This window comes from Neolamprologus multifasciatus, chromosome 1, assembly GCF_963576455.1.
Source record: "Neolamprologus multifasciatus chromosome 1, fNeoMul1.2, whole genome shotgun sequence".
In the NCBI taxonomy this organism is placed as follows: domain Eukaryota; kingdom Metazoa; phylum Chordata; class Actinopteri; order Cichliformes; family Cichlidae; genus Neolamprologus; species Neolamprologus multifasciatus.
Window position 1 is genome coordinate 3,951,949 of NC_140439.1, and position 27,170 is coordinate 3,979,118.

Genomic DNA, 27,170 nt, shown 5'->3' on the forward strand with positions numbered 1-27,170 from the left:
CATTCGCACATAAATAAGTGACGTCATATTCAGTACTTACCTTTGACAGTTCACTCTTGGCCGCTCCCTTCTGCCGTATTTTGCGGCAAAATTATCCACACCCACCGCCGCGCTATGAATTGTGGGATATATGGGACCACGAAGCGTGCACCGGACCACGCTTGATATTTGGGGAAATTGACGGCGCATTTGGAGTATGCATTTGAAGTACACTTCGAATTGGGACAGCCGTCGTCACGTGGCGGTGACGTAATCGCACTTAAAATGCGTACTTCAAGCGTGCAGACCCTGAATTGGGACACAGCCTTGAAGTTCTCCAGAGGCCTGGTAATGAAGTCATGTGATTCAGGTGTGTTGACCCAGGGTGAGATCTAAAACCTGCAGGACACCGGCCCTTGAGGCCTGGAGTTGGACACCCCTGCTTTATAGTATCAGTGTAGTATTTGGTGCAGGGCAGGATGGGCCCATGCTTTCTTTGTTTACGTTGTTTATGCCAAAATTTGACCTTATGATCCAAATGTCACAGCAGAAGTCAAGGCTCATAATACCACGTAACATTTTTCCAGAGTGGAACCCAGCGAGATCTTCTGCTGCTGCAGCCCATGCGTCATAGTTTGATGTGTTGTGCATTCAGAGATGCTCTTCTACCTTTCCATTTGTTTGAAGTAGTCTGCCCATTCTTCTTGATGATCCACTTTCTATTAGATCATCAGTTTCTGTCTGAAACCAACAACCATGTCACATCCCGAGTCACCTAAATCATTCTTCTGCCTTGTGCTGCTCAGTTTGAACTTCAGTGGGTCTTGACCGTGTGTACGTGCCTACCTGTAATAAGATGCCACCTTGTGATTTGTTGATTTTGATTTGTATTAACAAGTAACTGAATAGGTATACGTAGCAAAGCGACAAATGAGTGCATATGTAAAGATAAAAGATAAAACATTTTACTCAAACTGCCTTCTCATTTAATCTACATAAAAACAGATATACTAGCTTAACTGTGACATTTAGCATTAAGTGGTTGCAGTTTATGGGGAAAAGAAATTGTCCGGCACCGCAGCAATCAGAATTTTTGTCTGAAGGCCAAGAAAGATTCCTAACAGATTTATTTTGCCAAGTGGATCATTACAGCTTTTGCCATACTGGTCCACTTGGTCGCTATAGTTTGTTCGATCTTTATTGTTTATTTATTTATTTATTTTACTTTTAAGTTATTAGATTCGAAGCAGACAGGACCGGGGGATAGGAAAGAGAAAGATGAAGAAAAGAGAAGTTAGAAAGAGGCTCAACAAAAGAAAAACAGAGGGGAAGAGAGACAGAGAGAAAGAAAGAAGTAGGGAAACCACAGCAAAAACCAACATAAGAGCCAGCCAAGGAAGATAGTGTGTGTTTGTGAACACCCTGTGTGCGTGAGCGTGCTTGTATTCACAAGGTTTCTCCATGTAACTATCTAATAATAGGCATGGAGAGCCATAACCCCATCCCCCAGGACATGGAGCAGGCATGGACGAGATCCAGACATCTAGAAGCCCCCTAGAGCACGAAAGCCCAAGAAGGCCTCTGGAAGGGGCAAATGCGCCATCCACCTAGAAAAGAGCTGAGGACAGCCCCAGATGGGGGGGTGTCACCCAGCAGCCACGGTGCAGAAGCCACAGGGAGCTGCGGCAACGTGCCCGCAGGCTCCACCGGCAGCTGGCTACACCAGAGCTGGCTGAGCCCCGGGCCCAGAGACCTGAGATCCAAGGCTCCTCCACACCCCAGAAGGAGCCTGACCAAGCCATGGGAACGGGCCCTGCCAAGGAGCTGCCAGGAGTGAGCCAGTACACACCCAGCCCCAGACACCGAGAACCACCAAGGTTCACATAAAGATAGACAAAGAGGCACACATAGACACAAACATGCATTCCCACCCTCATGTACACATATACAGATACTCAGCACTTACCCAACATGGAGATAAACAGAAATGAACACTGTACACACACTTACACTCCCCAGACATTCTCCATACTCCCAGGTCCAGTACCCCCTCCCTGCAGCCAGCTCCTCCACACTCCCATTCCCCGTAATCCACCAAGGCCAGGTCCATCCAGACTGGAGCCCCTAGCAGCAGCAGCACCACGCCCCAGAGAGCCCACCCAAAGAAAAACTACACCAACCCCAACATTCAATCAATCCCCAGACTACATAAGACAACAGTTACCCCAGTTGAGTTCATCCTCCACCTCTGCTAGAGGTCCCAAGGTCAAAATGGGAGACGCCCCCCTAGGCTGGTGGAGAATGACTGAGCCATCACCATCAAAATGGTGGTGGCAAACCATTTTGGTGGTAGACAAGTGGAAATAGATGTCCGTAGTGATCGATGTAGTGATACCAAATGACAGCAACACCAGGAAGAAGGAACACGAGAAGCTAGAGAAGTACTAAGAGCTCGAGAAGATGTGGAGGGTGAAGGTGACGGTGCTCCCAATGGTAATCGGAGCACTAGGTCCAGTGTCTCCCAAGCAGACGAGTGGCTCCAGCAGATCCCAGGAACAACATCCGAGATCTCTGTTCAGAGAAGCGCAGTCCTGGGAACAGCTAAGATGCTGCGCAGGACTCTCACACTCCAGGCCTCTGGTAGAGGACCCGAGCTTGAAGGATAGACCGCCCGCAGGGGCGAGCAGGGAATCTTTTTCTCTGTCAGTTGTGTTTATTTGAAATCTCTAGCCTATTGTGTTGTTTGACATGAGTTTATTGACAGACAATTAACTTGGCTCCTGCTAACTGTTAATCAAAGCTCTGTTCAACGCTCACAGGCAGTTTTTATGTTGTCTTTCATTTTAATGGCAACTGACAGGGTGCAGTGTGCTTAAGTGTTGTTTGAGCTTGTCCTGATAGTTGAAACCCAGTGCATTCAGCAAAGCTTAGAGGCATAAGTGTGCACACAGTTCAGTCTCCTACTTCTGTGATATGTTGATCACAGAAAAATCCGTCCATATTTATGAGTCCTCCCTACAGTAAAAGTGTACGTTTATAGCGCTTTTAAAGGCACTCAGTGGAATTTGTTTTTTTATTGTGAATAAAGACGTGTGTATATGAAATAGATGTAACAAGTGTGTTAACCCTTTAAAGCCGGTCGTAGCGGGCACGGTCTGTTTTGCGTAACTATTTTTAAATCCCAGTAGCTCTGCAACCACGTGAGCTAGAGCAATAATTTTTTTTGCATATGAAACCGGAGGAGTTGTACTTACATCTTATGCCATCAGCTTGTCCTTGGTCACAGTTTCCTTCCACATATAACTTTGCAAAAACTGCATAAAAAGCGCTTGCAGCAACAAAAACATAATATTCCAGAAACACACTTTGCCGATCCGATCAGCTGTTCATAACACTTCCTACGTCCATCAGCGTGAACTATTGCATGTCCGCCATGACCTGCCCGAAACCGGAAGTGACGTCATTTTCGTGGAAATGTAGTTTTTTACCATCAGGGCCTCATGAGTCTATACTGGTGTTTTTAAAAGTTATGTTTGACTTTATGACTTTCTGTGTTGTTTCTGGGATGCTTAGGACTCATATTGCACTGCTGGAAATAGTTTATTTTGATGCATATGCTGCTTTTTTGCAAATTTGCATTATAATATTTATTTTCATTTTTCCTGCAGTATATAAAAATCGGTGTATTTCAAAAATAAAACTATGAAGACACTTAAAATAAATTTCCTGTGGTGGGAAACTATTTTGTGCAACTTTTTTGTATTTACAGTTTTGAGGGATAAGCCTCTTAAATTTCTCTAACTAGAAATATATGTTAAAAAAGCAAAAACGATTTTCAATTTTTTTGTAGTTTATTGCACTTTTTTTGCAATTTATGTAATTACTATGCACTTAATGCAGACATATTATTAAAATCTGGGCTATAATGGTTGTATTGATGTATAGCAACTTGAAATGCTCCCAAAAATGGCTCCACAGCATGTAAACATATAATATAAGCTCTGGCGGACTTGGTTCTATGGTAGGTCTTAAAGGGTTAAATGGTCACTTGTTCACTCACTTCCATTTGTAGTCAAACGTCACAGCAAATTATCAGCAAAGTGAGGTTAAACACTCCCATTTATCATTATTATTTTTTGGCTGAATGACTGCAGTTTTTACTGGTGAACCAATCTACACAGTAGTTCATACTTTGTTTAGATAGTGAGCAGTTCATGCAGTGCTACAGCTTTGTGTCAGACGAACATTTGTGCTGCGTTAACATCTCCTTCTGCTGCCCCCAGTGGGCAATAAAATGATATAAAAACGTGATGTAAGTGGGGCATCAACCATCGGAGGTCCAAGTGATCATCAGTGATAACCCTAACTCAAGTGACCGAGATTCTTCCGTCACATTGATGGAGAGGACTGTCCGTCTGGAAGCGCCTACTGCTGCATGTTTTCTTCTCACTCTTTACCCACCCTCTTGCCCTCTCCCTTCTCTCCTCTCTCCCATGGTCTCAGGTGATCATCCAATAATAGCACAAATTATGCACAGCTGGTATTAATCAACACTGTCTAATTAGCACCTCAAAGCCACGTGGGTAATTGCCAAAAAAAGAAAGAAAGGGAAAACATGGCTGACAGTTTTTCCTTCTCAGTGGGCCTGCTGATTTTGGAGACCAGGATTTAATTCTGAATTGACTTAGTAGCAAATGCTTCCTTCACATCACCAACAAGTACAGATTGAGCATTTTCTGCAGTGCACAAGAATTTGGAACATAAGTGTGAGACTTTTTGAATCTGCTTTGATGACACAGCATTTAATAGAACAGTAGCTAGAAAGTATGGTTTTGCAAACTGACGTTAGAGAGCAAACACACACTCTCACGTTGTCTCTCTCAGCACCATGGACAGCAATTCAGTCAGAGGTCGGGGAATGGACACGTAAACTGTTCTTCAGTCAGGCTAAAAAGAGCAGAATCTTTGCTAAAGTAAGATAAAGACTGAACTATCATCTCCATACAGCATGCAAATGAGAAGTCTGAGTGGACGTTCCAACAAAAACACAAAGACAACACTCCTCACCCTTCAGGACTAGGGGTGGGTTTTTATAATCAATTTATCGATTAAAATCGATTCTGGCTTGGATAACGTAAAATCGATTCATTAAAATCCTGAATCGATTTTTTAATATAAATTTATTTTGCCCGAAATGCCAGAATCTCAGGTGAAATCTCACAAAATTTCAACAACCACCAAACAGCTAAGACAGTAAATGAGAGCAGGAACACGGATTCTGCACAAAGACTTAAACACACAGCGCGACCGCGGATCAGAATCAGTGAGATGTCGCCTTTCTCACAGTCGGGGCTGAAAGCCGACAGCTCGCTGATTCTGATGTTTCGGCGGCTCCGCGCTTTGTGTTCACGCCCTTTATGCGCTGATTCTAAAGCTGTTAGTTTGATGTCTCTCCAAACAATATTGACCGAACCAGCAGCAAAAGAAGATCCAAACTAGGCTTCACATAAACATCGTCATGTATTCACTCTGACTTTTACTGTTTTGCTTCCAACACAATGCACAGCTCTCTCTCTCTCTCTCTCTCTCTCTCTCTCTCTCTCTGTACTTCAAGAACAGTTTCCCGTCTAAAAATCTGTTTTCTTCATTATTCGCTGTCGGTCGCTGTTTTTTATTTTCCTATTACTTACTTCCAAAAAGAAAACCTAATTTCTGCCGTTCAATACTGAACAAATTTAAACTTTTTAAAATTATGCAAAATGCAAAACGCTGAGTCTCTAATAAAACCGCTGTAACTTGAGAGGTAATGTTCATGTGTTGAATTCACTTTTGCTGTTTTGCTTCCAACACGATGCACAGCTCTCTCTCTCTCTCTCCTTCAATAACAGTTTCCCGTCTAAAAATCTGTTTTCTGCATTATTCGCTTGCTTGTTATGCACAAGTCTACCGTTGTTTACAGCGCTGTTGGCCGACGTTTTTTTTTTCCGTTTTACTTACTTCCAAAAAGAAAACCTAATTTCTGCCGTTCAATATTGAACAAATTTAAACTTTTTAAAATTATGCAAAATGCAAAACGCTCAGCTGTGTCTCTAATAAAACCGCTGTAACTTCAGAGGTAATGTTCATGTGTTGATTAATGGTTTTCTTTCGTTTTTGATCTACTGCAGAATATTTTTATTCTATATTTTAATCAATTCGGGACCTTGTGAATCGGAATTGAATCGATTCTAGAAATCAGTGACGATACCCAGCCCTAATCAGGACATCTTTCGTTATTGGCAGCATGAGTCAATAAGACACTTGGGGAAAAACAGATAGTTGGCGTGCTCAGGTTTGCACTCATTTATGACAGCGTCGGGTAGTTTAAGTAATAGATTTCACACTTAATCAATATAATGATTGAAAAAAAATCCATTATTAAGGAAAAAGTACACTGGACGAATAAAGTTAGACTTTGGTTCTCAGATAAAACTGTGAGATTAACATATAATGAAAACTCTTATAATCTGTTCAATTATAAATAGATGCAGTTTGATGCTGTAGTTCTGTTTATTAATAACTCGAGAAGAGCAAATCCACTGCAGTTACGTAACACAGACAACAGCAAAAATGCCTTTGGTTGCTGTGTTTTTATAAATATATTATTCATTATTTCTAAGAAGTAAATATTTTAATGAGACTTGAGTTGTTTTAGTTAGATACTCATGAATAAACATGTCATGCACTTTACCTGGTTAGGGCGACTGTTTCTACAATACATGAAGGTTTTTGTAACTAGACTTGTAGTCAAGACCGCCTAAACCAAGACCAAGACCAGAGGGTATCGAGACCGAGACAAAGTCGAGACGAGACCGAGACAAAAAAGTCTTTAAACTGCAGCCAGATGCTTCGTTTACGGGTTTCAGGCATATTTATGTGTTTTTGCTTTCGCACAGCCCTCCTCACCGCTGTCTACTGTCGCTCCACTTGACTGTTGCGTCCATCACCCTCTCTGTTTTTCACATAATGATATTAGATCGGAGCATAGCTGAGCCACTGTGTGAGAGCTGAGCAGCCAAAGGAAATTAAGTGAGGAGCGGCTCTCGCTCAATGGGAGTCGACTCTTCTGATTCACTACAAAGCGCTCTGTAAGCACGGCTCTTAGAGCTGATGCTTTTACGTTACGTCATGGATACTGTTGACTCCAAATCTCCCGACCACTATGTCGATCTGAGACAGCAAGACCGAGACAGTGAGACCTAGACAAGACCGAGACCACGTAAAAGTGGTCTCGAGACATCCAACTCTATTTGTAACTTATTTTGAACTCTTAGTTTCATGCAGCAGTCTGTGAAAGAGAAGACGACACTCATACACCGTGCTTAGTATGTCTGGTGCGTTTGGGTCGTCCTCTTTTTTTTTTTCTGAAATATTTACTATTTTAATTTTATTTTTTTTTGACAACTTTATTTATAATTTTCCAATATGACAAAAGTACAGAAAAATATAACTCGAATTGCGATTACAAACACTGCCATTGTGAAACTGGTTACGCCACGCAGTGGCAAACCACTCCATCCACTAAGAGGATGCAGAAAAATGTGTAATCTATGGGCACATACAAAAAAAGTACTATCACGTGAACAAGGCAAAAAAACCAAACAAACAAAAGAACAGAAAAAAAACAAAAAACAAAACCCACCAAAAAAAACCAAAACAAACAAAAACAGAATAAAATAAATACATAAATAAAAGGGGGGGCTGCATTGTGCGCAGTTCTTTTTGGCTTGCTACAGATAGTAGGTGGCTTTAAAGAAAGAAAGAGAAAAAACCCAAACCCAGATAAAAGCAGTATTACATCATACTTAAGTAAATGACGACTTCTCCACATATTCAACAAAGGATGACCAGGTTTTGTAGTATTTACTTTGAGACCCTCTCAAACTGTATCTCAAATGCTCTGTCTGCAAACACCTCATCACCTCTCTCACCCACTGAACAAACACTGGTGGACCTGAGTCCTTCCATTTAAGAAGAATTAGCCTGCGTGCCAGGAGAGATGAGAAAGCCACTGCATTCATTTGATAAGAAGTTATCCCGTGTTGGTTTGGGAGTACACCAAAGACTGCTGTCATCGGATTAGGATCAATTGTTTTCCCACACACGGGTCGTCCTCTTTTATGCCTGTTAGATTTAGGATGTGTGTTAAATACCACAGTGCTGTGAAAAAGTTCCTAGTTTTTGGCATATTTGTCACACTTTCACATAGAGCTATAGACTAAGATACTTTTCTCCCTTAATTTAAACATTTCATTTTGTCTAATATTTAAATTTGTTTTATGATCTAAAATATTTACTAGTGAAAAATATGCAGAAAGCTAAGACATCAGGAAGGGGACAAATACGTTTTCACAGGGTTAATCATCGACAGTGAGCTCAAGTTGTTCTGTGATATTCAGTCATGATGTCAGCTGTGAGCTGCTGTGTGTGAATACTACAGTATCGGCCTCTCGTGGTATACGCAGTATTTCAGGACACTTACAGTGCACAGTTGCAGTTTTGTCCACAGCTTTCCCTCGGAAAAATGTGTGAGTACTCTCAGTAGGTATTGAATGGGGTTAGCTCTCCAAAGGCCCATGAAGGTTTGAAGAGGAGTACAGTCTACAGGACAAGGTGACCCACTTACTTGAAAAAACTATTTCCTTCCTCTCTCTCAATCTATCGCTCCGGCACTCCTAGTTTTTCTCACACTGTGGTTTTATCCTATAGTCTCTCCTTCACTGCTACCCTCTCACATGCTGAGCAAGATGCTAAAATGAAAACACCTGTCATAACTGTTCTTTGTACTCTAAAGTCTACTTTACATAATTTTACAGCTTCATGCACCTCAATAGGCAAGTAAAATAGTCAGTATCATACTTTTATTTCCCTTTTCTGCTCCGTGGTTGTGGTTACAAAGGTTGCCCACTATGTGGCACTGTGTTATCATGTCAGACACATCTACCAGCACCAACCACTCTTCTCTCTGTGGTCCCATCTCCTCACATAGAAATGCTGCCTTTTTTTTTGCAGAATAGTGATATCTCTGCAGGAGCCGATTGTTCAAATGTCACACTGATGCGCACATCAAAGATTTTTAGCTGTCGTAATTTAGCAGTTTGGTATTATTCCTCTGTACTACTGCCAAATCCTGGCTAGCTCTCTGTGTGGTCTTTAGCGAGTCTGGCCTCCTACCTGGAAGCCACTGCAGCTCCGTGGGTCAGAGCCAGCCCACAGTGTGCCCCACTTACCAGTGTGGGACACGCGCCAGCAGCTTTCTCAGTGTCGCCTCTGCCGTTATTGTTTTTCATGTAACCTCCGGTGATTTGTTCATACTTTTGAGCATGTATTTAAAATATTGTTTACCTCTTAACCTTTAGTGTTTCTCCTAAAGTAGCTTTTAAATGATAGTGGGCACGTTTTTCCATAGTGTGCGACTGTTTCCCTGTTTTCTTGTGTTGCAAATAATGTGGTGATATTTGAGTTACTTGCTGACATGAGTCTTTTTACAACTGCACCATTATATCAGTTGGTAATCTCTAGACCGCCTGTGCATGATTTAAATCACGTGCATTTTCACATGTGAGTTTTTTAGTTTTTTACCTAAAGAAACAACATGTGTGATGTAATACATCACGAGGACCACAATTTCCTGCACACCTGTAGAATTAGGTACGTCTGTCCACTTCATATATAACATTTTTTTCTTTCTTCCAGCCCCAGCAGTCATGGAGAGGCAGTTGGAACCAGAAGGAAGCTGTACAGTGCAGTTCCAGGAAGACACTTCGTAGTGGTTCGTTCGTATACAGTCCAGGCCGAGGGGGAGATTAACCTCTACAAGGGCGACAGGGTCAAAGGTGAGACGGGGAATTTCTAGACTAACATAGACGGAGTTTATTTCTGAAGTTAGTATTTCAACCATCTGAACAAACAAGCTGCTTCTCTCTGTAGTTTGGCACATGGCCTGTGTTGCTAGCTAGTGTGCATTTGGTCTGTTTTGGAGGACTAATGTTAAACAAGGAAACACTCGGATATGGAGAAAGATTTAAGAAAAAGGGGAGATCTGTACAGGATTGGCTGTTGGTTGGTTATTCTTGAATGAGTTGATGTTTTTAAAGGTTATGTTTAAGCTGAGTTTTAGAATGACGTGGCAGGTTTCCGTTGCCTTCTTTGAGTGTGTTGTCTGTCCTTAAAAGTCACAAAAGTCACAAAAGCCAGTAAACATGAGAGCAAGCAGCAGCACAGCCTGACTGCAAAGAAAAGTCCAACATGATGCAAATTATTAAATGACTTGTTCTGAATTTGTAATTGTTTCCATCCACGATCAGCCCGTCTGTCATATCTGACTCTAAGCTCCAGACACACATGCACACTTACACCTGCTGAAGCATGTGTGAAACTGCAACGCAACACATACGACCACTGCTGGACCGTCTGAAGTCAAATCACTGTATTTCTTAAATTAGTGACTGTGGCTTTTATTTACCTCAACTGTAGCATCTCTTTATTTTTGCAGGCTTATTTTACAGACATCCATAAGTGAGCATACCTAATCCAAACACTGTTATACAGTTAGTAGTTAAGAGAGATGGGCGAAAAATGTTTAAGCTAATATCAAAGTTTTGCTACGACACACATTATGAGTAAATGGAGAGCAGTTCTTTCATAACAGGCCAAGTGGAATCTATGAATCTATGCAACAGCCTGACCAGACTGTTGCTACAGGCCAGCCTTTATTTCTTCATGTGAACATGTACATCAGGGGTAGGCAACGCCAGGCCTGCAGGTTTTAGATCTCACCCTGGGTCAACACACCTGAATCAAATGATTAGTTCATTACCAGCCTCTGGAGAACTTCAAGACATGTTGAGGAGGTCATTTAGCCATTTAAATCAGCTGTGTTGGATCAAGGACACGTCTACACCTGCAGGACACCGGCCCTCGAGGCCTGGAGTTGCCCACCCCTGGTGTACATGTTACTGGACATTCAGCGGAGCACATTGTTCAACATCGGTTTGAGTCCCACTGACACGAGCAACACCAGCTCACTTGAATTATTTTGTATTTTTACATTTATATGTTGTTTTGCAGTAGAAAATACATCCGCTCAAAATGAGTAGAAAAGGTCATATAAGCACCGATCGATTTAAACTTGGCCAGAGTCTCAACTTGGCTGAAAATAAGTAAATAAATAAGTAAAAACAAGCTTTTTCTTTAATATGGTCGTCTCAGGCTCCGGCTTTGAGCACAGAAGCTCCGCCCACCTGCTTGTATCTTCTGCTAAGTCTGAAGTCTTACTCAACAAGAGACCAAGAATAAAAATTATGGAGCTGGAAATTAGTATAAAATGAACCATGTGTTGTATAATTTGAATGTTTGGAAATGACTACAAATGTTAAATATTATAAAATTTTAACTCCTTTATATAAGAATGAGCTGCAGCGTAGAGGTTACAGTCCACCACTGATCCTAACTGAACAAATGTTGACTTCTAAAACTGAAAAAAGACAAGAAAAAAAACGATTCCTTTATTTTTAAATTGTGTCTGAGACAGCTGGAAACAGCGAATTACCATATCTGATGAAAATGACTTCCTCAGATACGATGCATCTGTATTTAGACTCCACAGAGTGGCGATGCAGGGGACTAACATCATCTTCATCTGCACATGTTAAGTGAGAAGCTTCATCTCTGTGGTTTGCATGAATGAGCACAAAATGCATTATTTAGTAAGCAATCACACAGGATGTGTACCAGCCCAACACATCAATGTTTTAAGCCACTACTAATGTTTGCGTGGAATACTGTGACCTTTCAAACCAGCAACGTCTCTACTTTTAAATGTAGAGAGAGAAAGTGTTTGTCTACAATAATCAAAGATCCACATTTAGTTTTACAAAGCTTTGGTTTTATTGCAAACTCATCCTGTCGAGCCAAACTTTCTTCAAGTCAAACAACTTTATTTGCACAAAATCTCTATAATATTTACACTTGATGTGTTCGTCTAGCCATTTAAAATGGTCAAGTTCCAGACTGTGGCTGTACAAACGTCCTGAATGAGTTCATTCATTCAGTCATTCTCTAAATCTAACAAAAAGACCGTAGGCAGAGCTGGAGGTGGCAGGGTGGAGATTTTGACATTTTCATTGGGAGCGACCAGAATGGACAAGATCAGGCGTGATTACATCAGAGGGACAGCTGAGATTCAGGGGTTTGGAGACAAAGGCTGAGATTGTTATGGCAAATGCAGATGGACCCAGGAAGCAGAACGCACGGAGGCAGAGTTGCGGTGAAGACAGTTTATTTACAGTGAGGGGGAGGTATTTACAAGGACAAAATATATACAACAGTGTATGAATGGGGACGCAGAGCCAGGACGTGCAGGTGACGAAAACACACACAGGTAGTGCACTCGATCTAAAAAAAAAGGAGAGGGACGAGAATTAGGAGGGTCTTGCCCGATAACCGAGAAAAGCTTTAAAAGTAAACTTTACCGAGAGTTGGAGAGCTTACTTGGTACTGTTTGATGCCAAAACCTCCAGATGGAAAACAAACCAGCTGAGGCAAAATCCTAGGGAGGAAACAAAACTCCTTACAGTCACCAAAAATAATCCAAGGGCTCCAGCAGGCAGGGGCAGAATTTCAGACGCTCCAAAAAACGCCAATACTCCGACACTAGTCCTCTGTCAGGTAGCTCCTAAAGAACACTTCTGAGGAAAGCATCTGATGAGTAACAGGTGTGCCAGGTTCAGTGACTCACTGCCCCGCCTACCTATACAAAAAGGGAGGCACCAAAAAACACATACAAACAAAAACACAACATAACCAGAACCCAACTCCTAACAGAGATGGTTTGGACATGTGCAGAAGAGGGACAGTGGAAGCATTTGGCAAAGGGTGATGAAGATGGAGCCACCAGGCAAGAGGAAACGAGAAAGAACTGTATATTTAATTCACTTGGAAAAATGGACGGCAACCAAAAGGTGACAGAAAGGTGGAGGAGAGATGGAGACAATAAGATAAGATAATGAGATAGCAACTTTTTTTAAAAAAAAGGTCAGTCAAAACACAGACATGTCCACTCTCTGCATAAGTCTGTGTAAGCACATAGCTTTGGTGCCTTTGCTTTAAATGGATTAAATGATCTGAGGGTCCTATTATCTGTACAGTAAAAAGTATTTCCCTTTTTCACTGTCCTCTAACTTTCCCAATTTTCTCTCTCCTACCACTTGGTCCAGTTCTGAGCATCGGAGAGGGGGGTTACTGGGAGGGCAGTGCCCGTGGCCAGGTGGGCTGGTTTCCAGCCGACTGCGTGGAGGAGATCCCAGCCAAAGCCACAGAGGAGAGGAACTGTAAGTCTAATCACCTGGGGCTGCGTGTTGGTTGGAGGTGGAACCAAGATGTAGGACATGTTCTGTTTGCCATCATGCATTTTTGTGGGGAGGGAAGGAGGTTAGTTATAAAGAGCAAAAGCTGAGGCTGAATGCTGAGGCAGTGTAATGGCACGTGGCTCCCCCCCACCCCAGGTCTTGGCTATATGTGTCTCTGCTCCTCTATCTACTAGCATCTCTGTGTCTTACTGTCTCCTCAGGCAATGGCGCACAACGCTTAGCGCTACATTGCCCTGCTAACTCAGCTGTGATCTGATGTCCTCTGGGTGCGAGCTAATGAACATATCGTGCCATGCTCCATCCCCCGTAAACTTCCAGTGTCTCTTCGTCCCTACTTTTACTTTGTGTGTGTAGTGAAAGGCCTCAGTATGTCTATGAGATGACGCTGGCTTTTTTGTCTTTATGTCTGACCTCTTTTCCTATGTTCCATGATTGATTTCATCCTGTGATTTTCTGCTTATTAATAACATTATCACCCCGACCCCCCCTCTCAATCTCCCATGGTCCTAGGAGTATGTCAGCAGCAAGAGGCAGATGGGAAGCAACTTGTTCTCCTCTTGCTGTGCTGTGGCTGTTTGCCTTCTTCTGTGTGGCTTTTTTAAAGCTAAACCCAAGGCCATTGGCAGAGGAGGATTTCTCACACTGTGCCACATTTAAATTGCCCCCAGCTCTGCCTGTGAAGAAAGCAGGCAGGGCGAAGAAAGCCAGTGAAAAAATGGGAGCACAGTATAGTGGGCTGCAAAGACTCACTGGGAGGTGGCCAAGGCCATTGGTCACCTCTGTGTATATGTGTGCTGAAATTAAGGGACACTGAATGCCTGCATGAAGCCTAATAGTTGGGGCTGATTGGGGCCTTTAGAGAAGTACATTCTTTGGCCGGAGTGATTACCATTTCACAAGTCATCACAGAGGTCTCCAAAGTACAGCATATATCCATCTCAAAGGCACCAAAAGACACCAATTACCAATCAATAATCAAATCAAAGAGTACAAGAACTTTTTTGCTTAGAGTTGATTAGCTTAACTTAGCGCTGAGACCAGAGTCAAAGTGAAATAATCAATCTGGCAGTGCAAGCTTATTATTTGGTATTTACTTGCAACTCCAAGTCAGCACCAGTTTGCTTGGTACCCTCCCACCTGACTTAGCCTGACAGATAGACAGTTGGCTTTTTCAAATGGAAGGTTTCACACAATGTTTTAAACAAAGCTTCATTTCATTGAAGTTTGTTGGCATTTGTTTATGCACCACTCTCTCAAGGATATCCTGTCTTCCTTCTCTCACCCCAACCAATCGCAGCAGATGGCTCCGCCCCTCCCTGAGCCTGGTTCTGCCGGAGGTTTCTTCCTGTTAAAAGGGAGTTTTTCCTTCCCACTGTCGCCAAAGTGCTTGCTCATAGGGGGTCATATGATTGTTGGGTTTTTCTCTGTATCTATGAAGCGCCTTGAGGCGACTTTTGTTGTGATTTGGCGCTATATAAATAAAATTGAATTGAATTGAATTTGAATTGAATTGGATACACCACAACATTTCATCGGGTTGAGGTCTGGACTGTGATCGGGCGTCTGCGACACCGATTCATTTCTTTTTCAGTCATTCTGTTGTAGATTTGTTGCTGTTATTTGGATCACTGTCAAGCTTTAGTTGTTGGACAGATGGGCTCATACCTGACTCCAGTACACAGACTGGTCCATTCAAGTGGGTGCAAAACCAAACCAAATCATCACCCCTCCACCACTGTGCTTGAAAGCTGGAATGCTGTGTGCTGATATGTTGTGTTGGTTTTCACTTATTTTGGTGGACAGGCAACTCGTGGGAAAGTTCACCACTGTTCCAAGTTTTCTCCATTTAGGAATATTGTCTGGTGTCTTTGTTTCTCAGATGATTTTTTTTAGATTGTTGTATGAAGTGTTGCTTTTGAGACCTTTCAGCCTCCTTCATTTTGTCACACAGCTTTTATTTAAGTGATTTCTCGACATAACAGGTCTGACAATAATGAGACAGGAGTACAGGTGGTGAAACGGAGCTCAGCTTTCCCAAAAGTCCAAAGTAACTCCTTTTTCACATAAGTTAGGTTTGGATACATTTTTTCTCTTAATAAATTGGTAGCACTTTATAATAATGTCACACTATTACGCATTATTAAGGCATTAGAAAGTGCTTAATTCATCATTTATATATTAAATTATTACTTTGGGTGAAATACAGCTATACTGTTCTGATTATGATTATTGCTAGCAGTGATGTAGTATCAGTGATAGCAACACATAGTGTAACAGTAACAGATGGATAAACGTATCTGTATTTATATCTTCCCTAAAACCTTCTCTTCCACGGCATGCATTTTTAATTTCTCTTTGATATTTGGGCTGATTGGGGCCAGATGAATGTAAAAACAAAGAATTACCAGATTTTTTTTTTTACCTTATTTTTGTTTTTAAGAAAAATAAGAGTGTGGCTCTTATTTTTATGAGGATATTCGTTTAAAATTTTGATAGAACAGTAGCAGTTTAATGTCCTTGTAAGTGGATATCAGGCCCTTGTAGAGCAAAATTGAGTATTTTGGTCTAAATAACCCAAAATGCGATGTCCACATATGTGGACGCCAGGTCCTAGGAGGTTAAAGGGGTCACCAGTATATGAAATCATAATTTTGTAGTTGTTTTGGCCAATCTTTGTCTAATATAACATTTTTTTGATGATCTGAAACATTTAAATCTGACAAATACGTAAAAAACTGGCTGCAGTATTTTGTTTTGAATATATGAGGGTTGAAATGAGAATGTAATCTTTCTCCATCTGTCCTCTGTGTAACGCCACTCAACTGGTTGCTATTATGTTGTTGTTTTGTTGCTTTGCTTTTAAGGTATCAGACTAATAAAATGTTACAATTCCAACCAAACTGAAGCTCAAACCTCTGAATGACTCAGCAAGTCATAAAATTTGTCAGTTCCATTTAAAATCGCCTCAAACACCACCAACACGGTACATGGGTCCAGTTCATGGACTGAAGTTGGCAGGGACGAAGTCAGACATCAAACACCCAACTGTGCCTGCACACCAAACCTGAAGCCTAAATGCTAAACCATAGTTACAGTGGTAGAGGTGGTGAGTGAAATTCTAGTATTAATTAGCAGATATTAGATTTCAGCACACTTTAAGTTTTGTTGAGAAACTGTTAAACCTTTGCAGTATTTTCCGGATTACAGACCCCTGAAAACATCTGCACAAATGAATGAACTAAATGAGTAACTGATAAATGATAACTTTGGAAAAACCTCCCTGAAGAGATCATTCTCTCATCCTTTCAAGCATGTTTTAAAAACTCTAAGAGCTCTGAGTCTTAAATATTTGTCTGCTTTGTATTTAGTAACAGTCTGACAAGTTTACGGGCCTCTGGAAACATGCAATACAATTAAAAGACCTGAAATAGAGTGCAGAGTCATTCACAACTGGGCTTTATTTTACAATCAGGTGCGATGTGCTCCTTTTTTCATGTCCAGGTAAACTCCCAGCTCCTGCGTTTGAGCGCTTGCAAGGGTTTTTGCTTAAGTGCACTTAAGACGACAATACACAGTCACAGGATGTGCAAAAAGTGCCAGATGGATGATGGTGATTATATAAAAACACAAATCAAATCACTTAATCTGAGAGAAAGCAAACTCTTTAAGTCGACAGCTTAAAACAGGGACTTCCCCTGTAATTCCATGTCACAGTGTAGGTAATGATGCTGTCACCAAATAAAGCTGTGCTGAGTCTCTTTGGATAAATGTGCCAATTCCCCCGTCTCATTTTCACGTTCCTACCTCACAGACTAGGTTAAGAAAAGGAAAACATTTGCAGAAACAGCTTATGGAAAAACAATATAAATGTAGTCAAGGAAAAAGATGTTTTCTGTTCTTAATGGTAATGCACATGCACACACACACACACACACACACACCATCTCTTGATCCGTGGCCATAGAAACCAGCTGGCCCGAGTCACACAGCAGTTGCTATGCAGTGTGACTATGTTGTAAATTTGCTCCTCCCCCTTTCTCTGCTTTCCTCCATGATTTTTTTTTCTTAACACTGCTTTATTGATCGTCCTCTTTCTTTTCTGTATAAACACTGTTAATCTCTTATCAGCCAATCACCTACTTCAAGCCACATTTTCTCTCTTCCAATTTGACAATGTGGACATAAAGTCGGCGGGGGGAGGGGGGGGGGGGTGTTCCTGTAAAAATGACAAGATCTAAGCCGGATCAGAGGAGATGGAGTTTCTGTGAAAGTGTGACAGCTGGTGTGAGAGAGAGTGTGTGAAGGAAGGAAAGAGAGAGAGAGAGAGAGGGGGGAGGAGACGCTGCTGAGAGAGTAAGACAGCTTTACTCAAGCCTGTGTGTCCACAATACTTCTTCTTTAAATCAAGCTCTTTTAAAGCTCTTTTTCAACATCATTTTCTAAAGTCCACTAAAGTCGAGTGTGGAGGCTAATGCACGCCTTCCACATGTGTGAATATGGATAATAGACCTGACAGAGAAAGCGTTTCTAACAGGATTTCTTACAGGTTACGGTTTGTGTTTCTTAATGATAGCGTTCGATAAAATGTTTCCTGTTTAATCTGCTGTGCCTCCACTATGTAACACACTGCTTTTGAATTTCTACATTTACCGGTCAGCTCTTATATTAGTGCATGTATTAGCCAATATTGCCACCCTCTGGAACTCCAGAAAATATATTATTTACACTGCAGCCTGTATGTGCAGCCTGCTGTGCACTGCTTTTGCTTTTTATTGCAAACAAAAAAATGTTAACCGAACTTCAGTAGTGATATAAACCAGTTTAAAATAAAACTCAAAAAAGAAATATTAAATAAGTATAGAAGAATGAAGAAAATGCAATTAACCCAAGACAGCAGTCAAACTGATGTTTATTTTCTTCTGCAAATTAGCAAATCTAAATATAGTTTAGTTGAACATGAGAAAATATTTTTTTGTGATGTTATGTTCTAAGTTGAAGGCGTTGTTTACGTTTTTGTTGTTCAAATTTAGATGATGAGGATGTAAACCTGAGGGGGCTAAATAAGTATATACTTCTGCCTACTCCTTTTCAAACAACTGCATGGAATGATTTTATGAAACGTTGGTGAATGTATATGTTTGAAATAAAAAAAGAACTGAACTGAACTGAACTTGAAAAGTTAAGAAAGCTTGCTGCCTTCATATAGTTAAGTAAACTCAAAGGCCTTAAAGAACTTAAAGTTGTTATAATTTTCATATTTTTATTTCTATCTAAAGTACTTATTCAGGCACCTGAACTATATTCAGTTAATTTCTCATTGACTTCTACAAGATTAAGTGGATTTAAAAATAACAAGGTAATGTTGGGTCTGTGTTTCCACAAGCCCCGCTAATTCTAGAGACTTATTCATCATGAACAAAACAAGACAGTCGATCGATCGATTATTTGCGCAAGGGAGGCCTCGTCTGTGTCCACCACGAAAATGACCTCAGCTCTGACCTCCTCCTGCTGCCTTTTATTGAGAGACAGTTCACACAAAACACGTCAGAACAAAGCCACGCCCCCTTGGTTCTAAGACAGGCATTGTACGTATATGTGTGAACTTCTGTATCTAAGTAAGAATGTGTGTGTGTGTGTGTGTGTGTGTGTGTGTGTGTATGTGTGTGTCAGACCTCGTGCTGACCAAAGGGTCGTAAACGCAGGAAGCTTACATCAAAAGAAGCACAAGGATGTATCTGTAATAAAAGACTACAGCCCCCCACCTAGAACCTCGAGAATCTGGGGGGAAGGACAGTGGAATTTCTTTCATCAGAGTTAAAACAGTACAAATGGTAAACATAAAAATGACAAACATTTAACAATTCACTCTAACAGGTAATATGAACCTTTTTATGATACGTGGTACATTTATGGCAATTACCCTCTTCAAATATGTATTCGAAACTTTCACCACCGCAGGGCAGCACTTTACCAGAAAATATTAATGTTGCTGCCCACCCCTGTAGTGAGAAACAAGATACTAGAACGTCAAACCTGGGAAAATACTAATGTGCAATTTTGATTCAACTCAATTCAGTTTACTTTTATTTATATAGCACCAAAACACAACAACAGTTACCTCGAGGTGCTTAATATTGTAAGGCAAAGAATCACAATAATACAGAGAAATCCCAGCAATCAAGCGACCTACTTCGAACAAGCACCTTTTGTAAAAGGGAAGAAACCTCCAGGCTTAGGAAAAGGCCGCCATCTGCCCTGACCAGGTGGGGGTGAGCGGAGAGAGACGGTACAAGAGACACGCTGTGGAAGAGAACCAGAGATGAATAATATCTCATAATTGAATGCAGAGTGGTGACTTAACACATGAGAGGATAAAGGTGGGAGAAGGAGAAACATTCAGTGCATCATGGAAAGCTCCTAGAAGCCTTGTTGTAACTAAGGGAGGATTCAGGGTCACCTGGTCCAGCCCTAACTATATGCTTTATTACAAAGGAAAGTCTTAAGCCTAATCTTAAAAGTAGAGAGAGTATCTGTCTCCTGAATTTAAGCTGGGAGCTGGCTTCAGAGAAGAGGGACCTGAAAGCTGAAGCCTCCCATACTACTTTTAAATAGCCTAGGAACGGTGATATGATACAATAAGGTCTTCAAGATGAGATGGTCCCTGAATATTCAAGACCTTGTATGTGAGGAGAAGGATTGAAGTGAAGCCGGAGCAATTATAAGGCGAAATCTGCTCTCTTTCTGTCCCCTGTCAGCATTCTCACAGAAGCATTTTGGGTCAACTGAAAGCTTTTCAGGGAGTTTTTAGGACATCCTCATAATAATGAATTACAGTTGTCCAGCCTGGAAGTAATAAATGCATGAACTAGTTTTCAGCGTCACTCTGAGACAGGATATTTCTAATTTTTGAGATGTTGTGCAAGTGGAAGAAATAATTCAGAGCAGAAAGTTAGCGGCCATCCAGGTCTTTATGTCTTTAAGACATTCCTGCAGTTTAACTCATTGGTGTGTGTTATCTGGCTTCATGGACAGATAGAGCTGGGTGTCATCTGCATAGCAGTGAAAATGCTAGATATGATAGATATGATACAAACCACTGCAGTGCAATACCTGTAATACCTACAGCATGTTCTAATCGCTCTAATAGAATATTATGGTCAACAGTATCGAATGCTGCACTAAGGTCAAGAAGGACAAGCACAGAGATGAGTCCACTGTCAGAGGCCATAAGAAGATCATTTGTAACCTTCACTAAAGCTGTTTCTGTGCTGTGATGAACTCTGAAACCTGACTGAAACTCTTCAAATAAACCATTCCTCTGCAGATGATCTGTTAGCTGTTTGACAACTACTCTTTCAAGGATGTTTGATATGAAAGGAAGGTTGGAGATTGGCCTATAATTAGCTAAGACTGCTGGGTCTAGAGATGCTTTTTGAGTAAAGGTTTAACTGCAGCCAGCTTGAAGGCCTGTGGTACATAGCTGATTATTAGAGATAGGTTGATCATATATAAGATCGAAGAATTAATCAATGGCAGGACTTCTTTGAGCAGTTTTGTAGGAATGGGGTCTAAAAGACACGTTGATGGTTTGGAGGAAGTAATTATTGAAGTTAACTCAGAAAGATCGATTGGAAAAAAAGAGTCTAACTTAACATCAATGGTACTAAGAGTAGCTGTAGATAATATTACATCTGTGGGATGATTATTGGTAATTTTTTCTCTAATGATAAAAATTTTATTTGTGAAGAAGTTCATGAAGTCATTACTAGTTAACGTTAGAGGGATGGTTGGCTCAAAAGAGCTCTGACTTTTTGTCAGCCTGGCTACAGTGCTGAAGAGAAACCTGGGGTTGTTCTTATTTTCTTCAATCAGTGACGAATAGTAAGATGTTCTGGCTTTGCGGAGGGCTTTTGATTTTCAAGATTCAAGAGCTTTATTGTCAATACAGCAGTATACATAGTGTACAGTGTACTGAAATGCTGTTTCACCCCAAGTCCCCCATGGTGCATATATAAGTATATAAAAGATATATCTCCAAGAGATATAAAACTAGAAATTACAAATAAATAACACGCTAAATGTTGGTAAAAATAAGGGATAAAAAGATACTAATTACAAACTATACGATACTAACTGTACGATAAACAACGACAGGACAGAGACAATGCAAAGTGGAATCTGCAGTGATATTGAATACCAGGTTCAAGTTATTTTCAGGATATTATAGACGAGACATGACAAAGACATGTGCAAGATGCAAAATGTGCAAAATGTGTAGTTTAGATGTGTGTTCATTAACTATGTGACTGAGTGTGCAATTTTGACCCTATCCCTGTCCTTACACCAAGAAAAGCAATAGTGAAGAAGTCATATTCAAATAACTTGTTAAGTTTCAACAATTTGTTCCAGTTATAGGTTTAATTTAATATAATACATATTTAAGATTAATAACTTAATTATTGTAAATTATGAAAAAAGTTAAAAAATGACTTTGGATAAATTGTGGTATTAGTGGTGTTACAATAAAGAAGATGTGAAAACAGTACTAACAATGAAAAATTAAACCAGTCGCTTCCTGCATTTTAAAGCTAAATTCACAGCTACAACAAAACAAGAAACACAAATTATTATTAAAGTAGAAAAAACAAAGTTTAACATCTTGTCCACATCTCCCTGCAGACTTTGGGGGTGGCTGTAAATGGTCTGTATTTGTATAGCGCTTTACTAGTCCCTAAGGACCCCAAAGCACTTTACACATCCAGTCACCCACCCATTCACACACTGGTGATGGCAGCTACATTGTGGAGATACAGAAATTATTTTATTGCTGCCATATAATCTGCATCATTATAATTGCATTAATAACATTCTTTACAGCATTATTTCATCTAATAATATTTCTCACAGTATAGATATTGCATTAAAGTTGTCTATTGAAGATGTTCATTTGAGGATCCTTCCATTATGTTAACTTTTTTACAGGTACGGTCAGAAGTATTTCATACACATTGCATATTTGTGCTTATTTCGAGCTGATGTTCGGTTCATTAAGGGTCTTAAGCTTCACTGGCGTGACTGTCCAGGTGATACGTGCTGAGGGAAACTAGAACATAGAAGGATAACTGCAATGCATGCTTACAATACATATAACACATATAATCTAGGAATGTGTCAGGCCTGAGGCCTTAACTCATTTGGTGTCTCACTGTATTTTACTCTACTTGGCAACAGATGACCAGAGTCAATAATTAGCCCCAGAGACCCTGAAGGCTTGAAGTTTATAGCTGTAGCTCAGGTGGTAGAGCTACTAACCGGAAGGTTGGTGGTTCGATGCCAGGCTCCACCAGTCTGCATGCCAAATATCCTTGGGCAAGATGCTAACTCCATGTTACTTTCCGATGCAGCCGTATGAATGTTAGACGGTAAGCACTTAACAGTTTAGAAAACAGTGCTTGTGTGAATGGGTGAATGAATTAGTTGTGTAAAGCGCTTCGAGTGCTCAGAGTAGAAAAGCGCTCTATGAGGACCAGTCCATTTACCTTTACTCTTTTTCATCCATCACTCACAGTCAACACTCGTCATCAGGACTAAAACTCCCTTCTCTGGCTGTCCTCTGTATTCTTTATTTGCTTGAACGTTCTCCACACTCTGGACACTATGCACAGTTCAGGTAAAGGTTCCCCACTGCTCTGTACGCACGATCTGATATCCTCGTGTTGGTGTTGTTCCCAGATCATCAAACTAAAGGTTGTTCCAGGATCAACATTGCAAGTGACCAATCAGAATGTTGTGATGTCATACTTTTGCGACTTCGGGAAAAACCGGCGTAAAACAAAAAACTGTACTTAAGCTGCGAGAAACCGCCTTTGTCCGCCGATCAACGGACCCTAACCCTAACCCTTTAATAAACGCTAAGCAGAATTGATATTGTCCTTGCAACATTGGAATTTCATAAATGCACGAATGGGTTGGTGCGCAAAAGAATAACGTCACAATAATGTGATTGGTCACTTGCAATGTTGAACCTGGAACAACATTTTCATGATGATCTGGGAACAACACCAACACGAGGATATCAGATCATCCGCTCTGTACAGCCAGCAACACACCCAGGTCTCCATGTTTCCATGCAGTAATTGTGGCTCATGTCTCAGTATTAAATGCAGGACGTGTTCAGCCTGCAATAATTATTCCGCTTTTATCTCACTAAGGTCCAAGCTACTACGTTGATGATAACAGCTGGCTGATGTGGCTGTCGGGTAATTGCTAATAGTTAAATGGTGTTCACGTGCGCGCTGCCCAGGTTAGCATGTGTGACAGCTGGTTAATACTTCAGTGTTTTTGAAATGGGAGCTTTACTGAACTGAAAAAGTGTTGTTCAGTCGTATGAACATTAACTACTTCATCTGCTAGTAAGGAGACGAGAGTCTGTCTGCATGTGCTGTGTGAAGTTGTATGCTAGCTGAAAGGAACCAACATGCCACTGTTGGTATTGATATTGTTACCAAGTATCTTAAATTGATATCATTTGTTAGCATCGATTAATATCTGAGTACAGATTTTCTGGACAGACCTACAGTGCAATATTTGGTCAGAGATCCTCACTTCACAGTTTGATAGATATACAGGATCAATTAAGCTAAATACATGAAGTGGCACAGTGGTTAGCACTGTTTCCTCACAGAAAGGTCTACACAACTCCACCATCTGGTCTGTATCCTTCTGTGTGGACTTTGCATGTTCTCCCTTTGTCTGCGTGGGTTTTCTCCAAGTACTCTGGCTTCCTCCTACAGTCCAAAGACATGCAGTTAGTGGGGTCAGGGTAATTCCTGATTCTGAAATGCCCATAGATGTGAACGTGAATGCAAATGTCTGTCTCTCTGCGTTAGCCCTGTAACAGACAGACTGTACCCTGGGATAGCTGGGATTTTAACTGATTTGCCTCTTTCTTATGAATACTGCTTGCTTATTGTATTTATGTGGTGTTATATACGTATATCCAGCATACAGAGACCTCCTGTGACCCTGTGAATTATGATAGTACACTATCATAATTCACAGGGTCTACTAGCAAGAAGCTAGCAAGAAGGAGCATAGTTGATCAGACATCGCTGACTGTTTTCTATAATCTATTACCAACTGGAATTGTTTACTCTTAAATCTTACTGTCACCTTAATGAAAGAATTGTACTCTGTAATCTTGCATTTTCATTTTCAAGTCATTTTTGTGATTTGAAAAAAATGAATTAAAGTAAATCTATAATTTTTTGGAGAAAAATACAGTGGATTGTAAATCGAGTAATCAATATCAAACTTCCAAATTAGGAGGTTTTACAAACTCTTAGGAATTACAGTGTTTATACTGTATGAAGAGGTTAAAAAGTAAATTACACAATTTAATGAAAGGTGAAAGTGTGTAGTTCTGTACTTGTAGCTCAGTTGATCGATCAAAACTCCAAACATTGTGTTGTTGTGCAGAAAATTATAGACCTCGGAGTATTTTTTGTTTTAAAGGGGAAGATATTCCCAACCTGAGTCAGATTGTTTTTAACAATAACCAGTTATTATTGGATTTTTAAAGGATTTTTCTAGTATGGCAACCCTGTTCTCACTCCTGAGGCGTAATATAGTGAAGATTTGTCCAGAGGTGAAAGGTGACCTTCTGCGTTCTTATGCTATGCGCCAGGTTATGGATGAAATCCAGTAGAATGACGCTCCCACGGTAATACACGGCCATGTATTCCAGCCCTAACCCTAACATTATCCTTAACCCTAACCAGCACTTTAATGACGTTACATAGTGTTTTCCAAAGCGATATCAAAGCGGGATTCATTGCAAACGGTTTTCATGTTCACTCATTTTTCTTGTAACATAGGGACGTGCAGTGTTGGGGAGTAACGGAATATTACGTTACGTATTTAAAATACAAAATATGAGTAACTGTATTCCGTTACAGTTACCGTTTAAAAAGGTGGTATTTAGAATACAGTTACTTTGTTGAAATAAATGGATTACACGGCGGTACTTCCCTGTTTCATATTGTGGCGGGTCAGGACTGTTTGGGTTTTGTTTGACAGCTACGTTCTGTTGTTCCAGGTGGCAGCGTTACGGTTGCCATGGTTACAGGGTAACGCTCTCTCTCTGCGTGTTTCCTGGGTGAGAGAGGCCTTTTTGTTGTTGTTGTGCTAAGCTAACAGGCAGAATGCTACAGGTATAGCTCTAAAGAATGTAGCATCATAGGCAGTGTAGTCCGTGCTGCAGGGAGAATGGACTGCCGTACCCGTTATGTGTCTGTGAGCGAGGGAGGGAGAAAAAGGAAAAGTACGAGCTGTCACCGAGCAGAAACGGGAGCTGGAAGCATGTAAATATAATAATAACCACTGCAGCCAAGAAGAGAGCCTGACGAGCCCAGTTGTAAGTAAGCTATTAAGACTCGACTGTACACCGTGTTCGTGTTTTCCTCTGAAAACAATAAGTTCCGTTGGAGCAGCCTTTCAACGCCTCTCTCTGTCTCTGCTAGCAAACTTGACCCAGACAACAAAGTAAAGCTAGTTTTCAGCTACGAGCCGACACAGAACCCACCGTATTAGCCAGAGGTCCCTTTACTACGGTTCGGAGCCGCGGACCTTCAGTAACAGTAATAAATCACAGCAATAGTACATTCATGTAGTTGTAAACAGCATGATAATATATTAAGTAATCCAAAGTATTCAGAATACGTTACTCTCATTGAGTAACATAACGGAATACGTTACAGAATACATTTTGGGGCATGTATTCTGTAATCTGTAATGGAATACATTTTAAAAGTAACCTTCCCAACACTGGGGACGTGTTGGGTGCCAGGAAGCGTAATATACAGACAATTTGTCACCTAGCGTAAAATGTTATGCTTTGGGAGTGGGAACATGTTGGGGTAACCCATCTGTTCATAAACTATGTAATGTAATCTAAATACTTCTGGATTCACTTGAAATGCATCGGTGCATTTGTGTCAGAGAAGTTAAAACCATTAGTTAATATCAAGGTTTCCCAGAAAGGTCGATACGTAATCAAAGTCTAGTCAAATAATCTTGACAAAGTAACTTTTCTCTAATTACACATTTAACATTGAATCCATGCTGATTATGCTTTTTGCACGTGTTCTCTGGAGTATTGTGACATACCCCAGTGTCTCTATCAGTGCATGAAACTGTCATGAAGATGAGCTTATTTAACTTTTTTGGGTCATCTTGTTGTATTTACATGTTTATATGTGACTGAACGATGTTTCTTTTAAGAACACATTCCAACCAAATACAGGTGACTACATTCATATTTGCTGCTCTGCTGTTGTTTTAGAGGATGCAGGGCTTATTGTGCCATATTTTAAGTGCCACTCTCCTAACAGCTGTCACTGATTTGTAAACTGCTATGACTGGTATCTGGGTATTGATCTTGTTCTGCTGTAAATTGGCAGATTCCCGAGCAGACCGTGCTGACAGACGGAAGCTCTTCAGGCACTACACTGTGGGCTCCTATGACAGCTTTGATGCTTCAAGGTAAGAAGTCACATTTTAAAAAAAACAAGCTAAAAAATCCATGGATGTGTGAACTTGCTTCATACTTTTTGGTATTATGGATTATACCAAAAAGTCAAGAACACTTTGGCAAACCTCCCATTTAATCTTTTGCATGATGTTTCTCTCTTTCAGAAAGCTCGTTGTCATCTCTTGAGTGAAACATAATCTCTTTATGTTAATGTAGCATCCAAATTCTGTGTTGTCAATTTAAGAAATACA

General features: G+C 40.7%; 1 protein-coding gene and 1 long non-coding RNA gene across 5 annotated transcripts in view; one reads left to right on the top strand and one right to left on the bottom strand.

The window, feature by feature from the left end:
- LOC146525140 (SH3 and multiple ankyrin repeat domains protein 2-like) overlaps positions 1–27,170 on the top strand; it is a 355,364-nt gene that overhangs the window by 219,067 nt on the left and 109,127 nt on the right. For all 4 annotated transcript variants that reach the window (XM_085161570.1, XM_085161578.1, XM_085161585.1 and 1 more), the window contains 3 exons: positions 9,715–9,854; positions 13,236–13,349; positions 26,849–26,930. In XM_085161570.1, the coding sequence (XP_085017696.1) occupies positions 9,715–9,854; positions 13,236–13,349; positions 26,849–26,930 (336 nt within the window). The remainder of the gene's footprint in view (positions 1–9,714; positions 9,855–13,235; positions 13,350–26,848; positions 26,931–27,170) is intronic.
- On the bottom strand, positions 16,711–20,453 carry LOC146525144 (uncharacterized). The gene is made up of 2 exons (XR_014874482.1): positions 17,529–20,453; positions 16,711–17,476 (listed from the first exon to the last, which is right to left on the bottom strand). It is a non-coding gene; the product is annotated as an uncharacterized LOC146525144 (long non-coding RNA).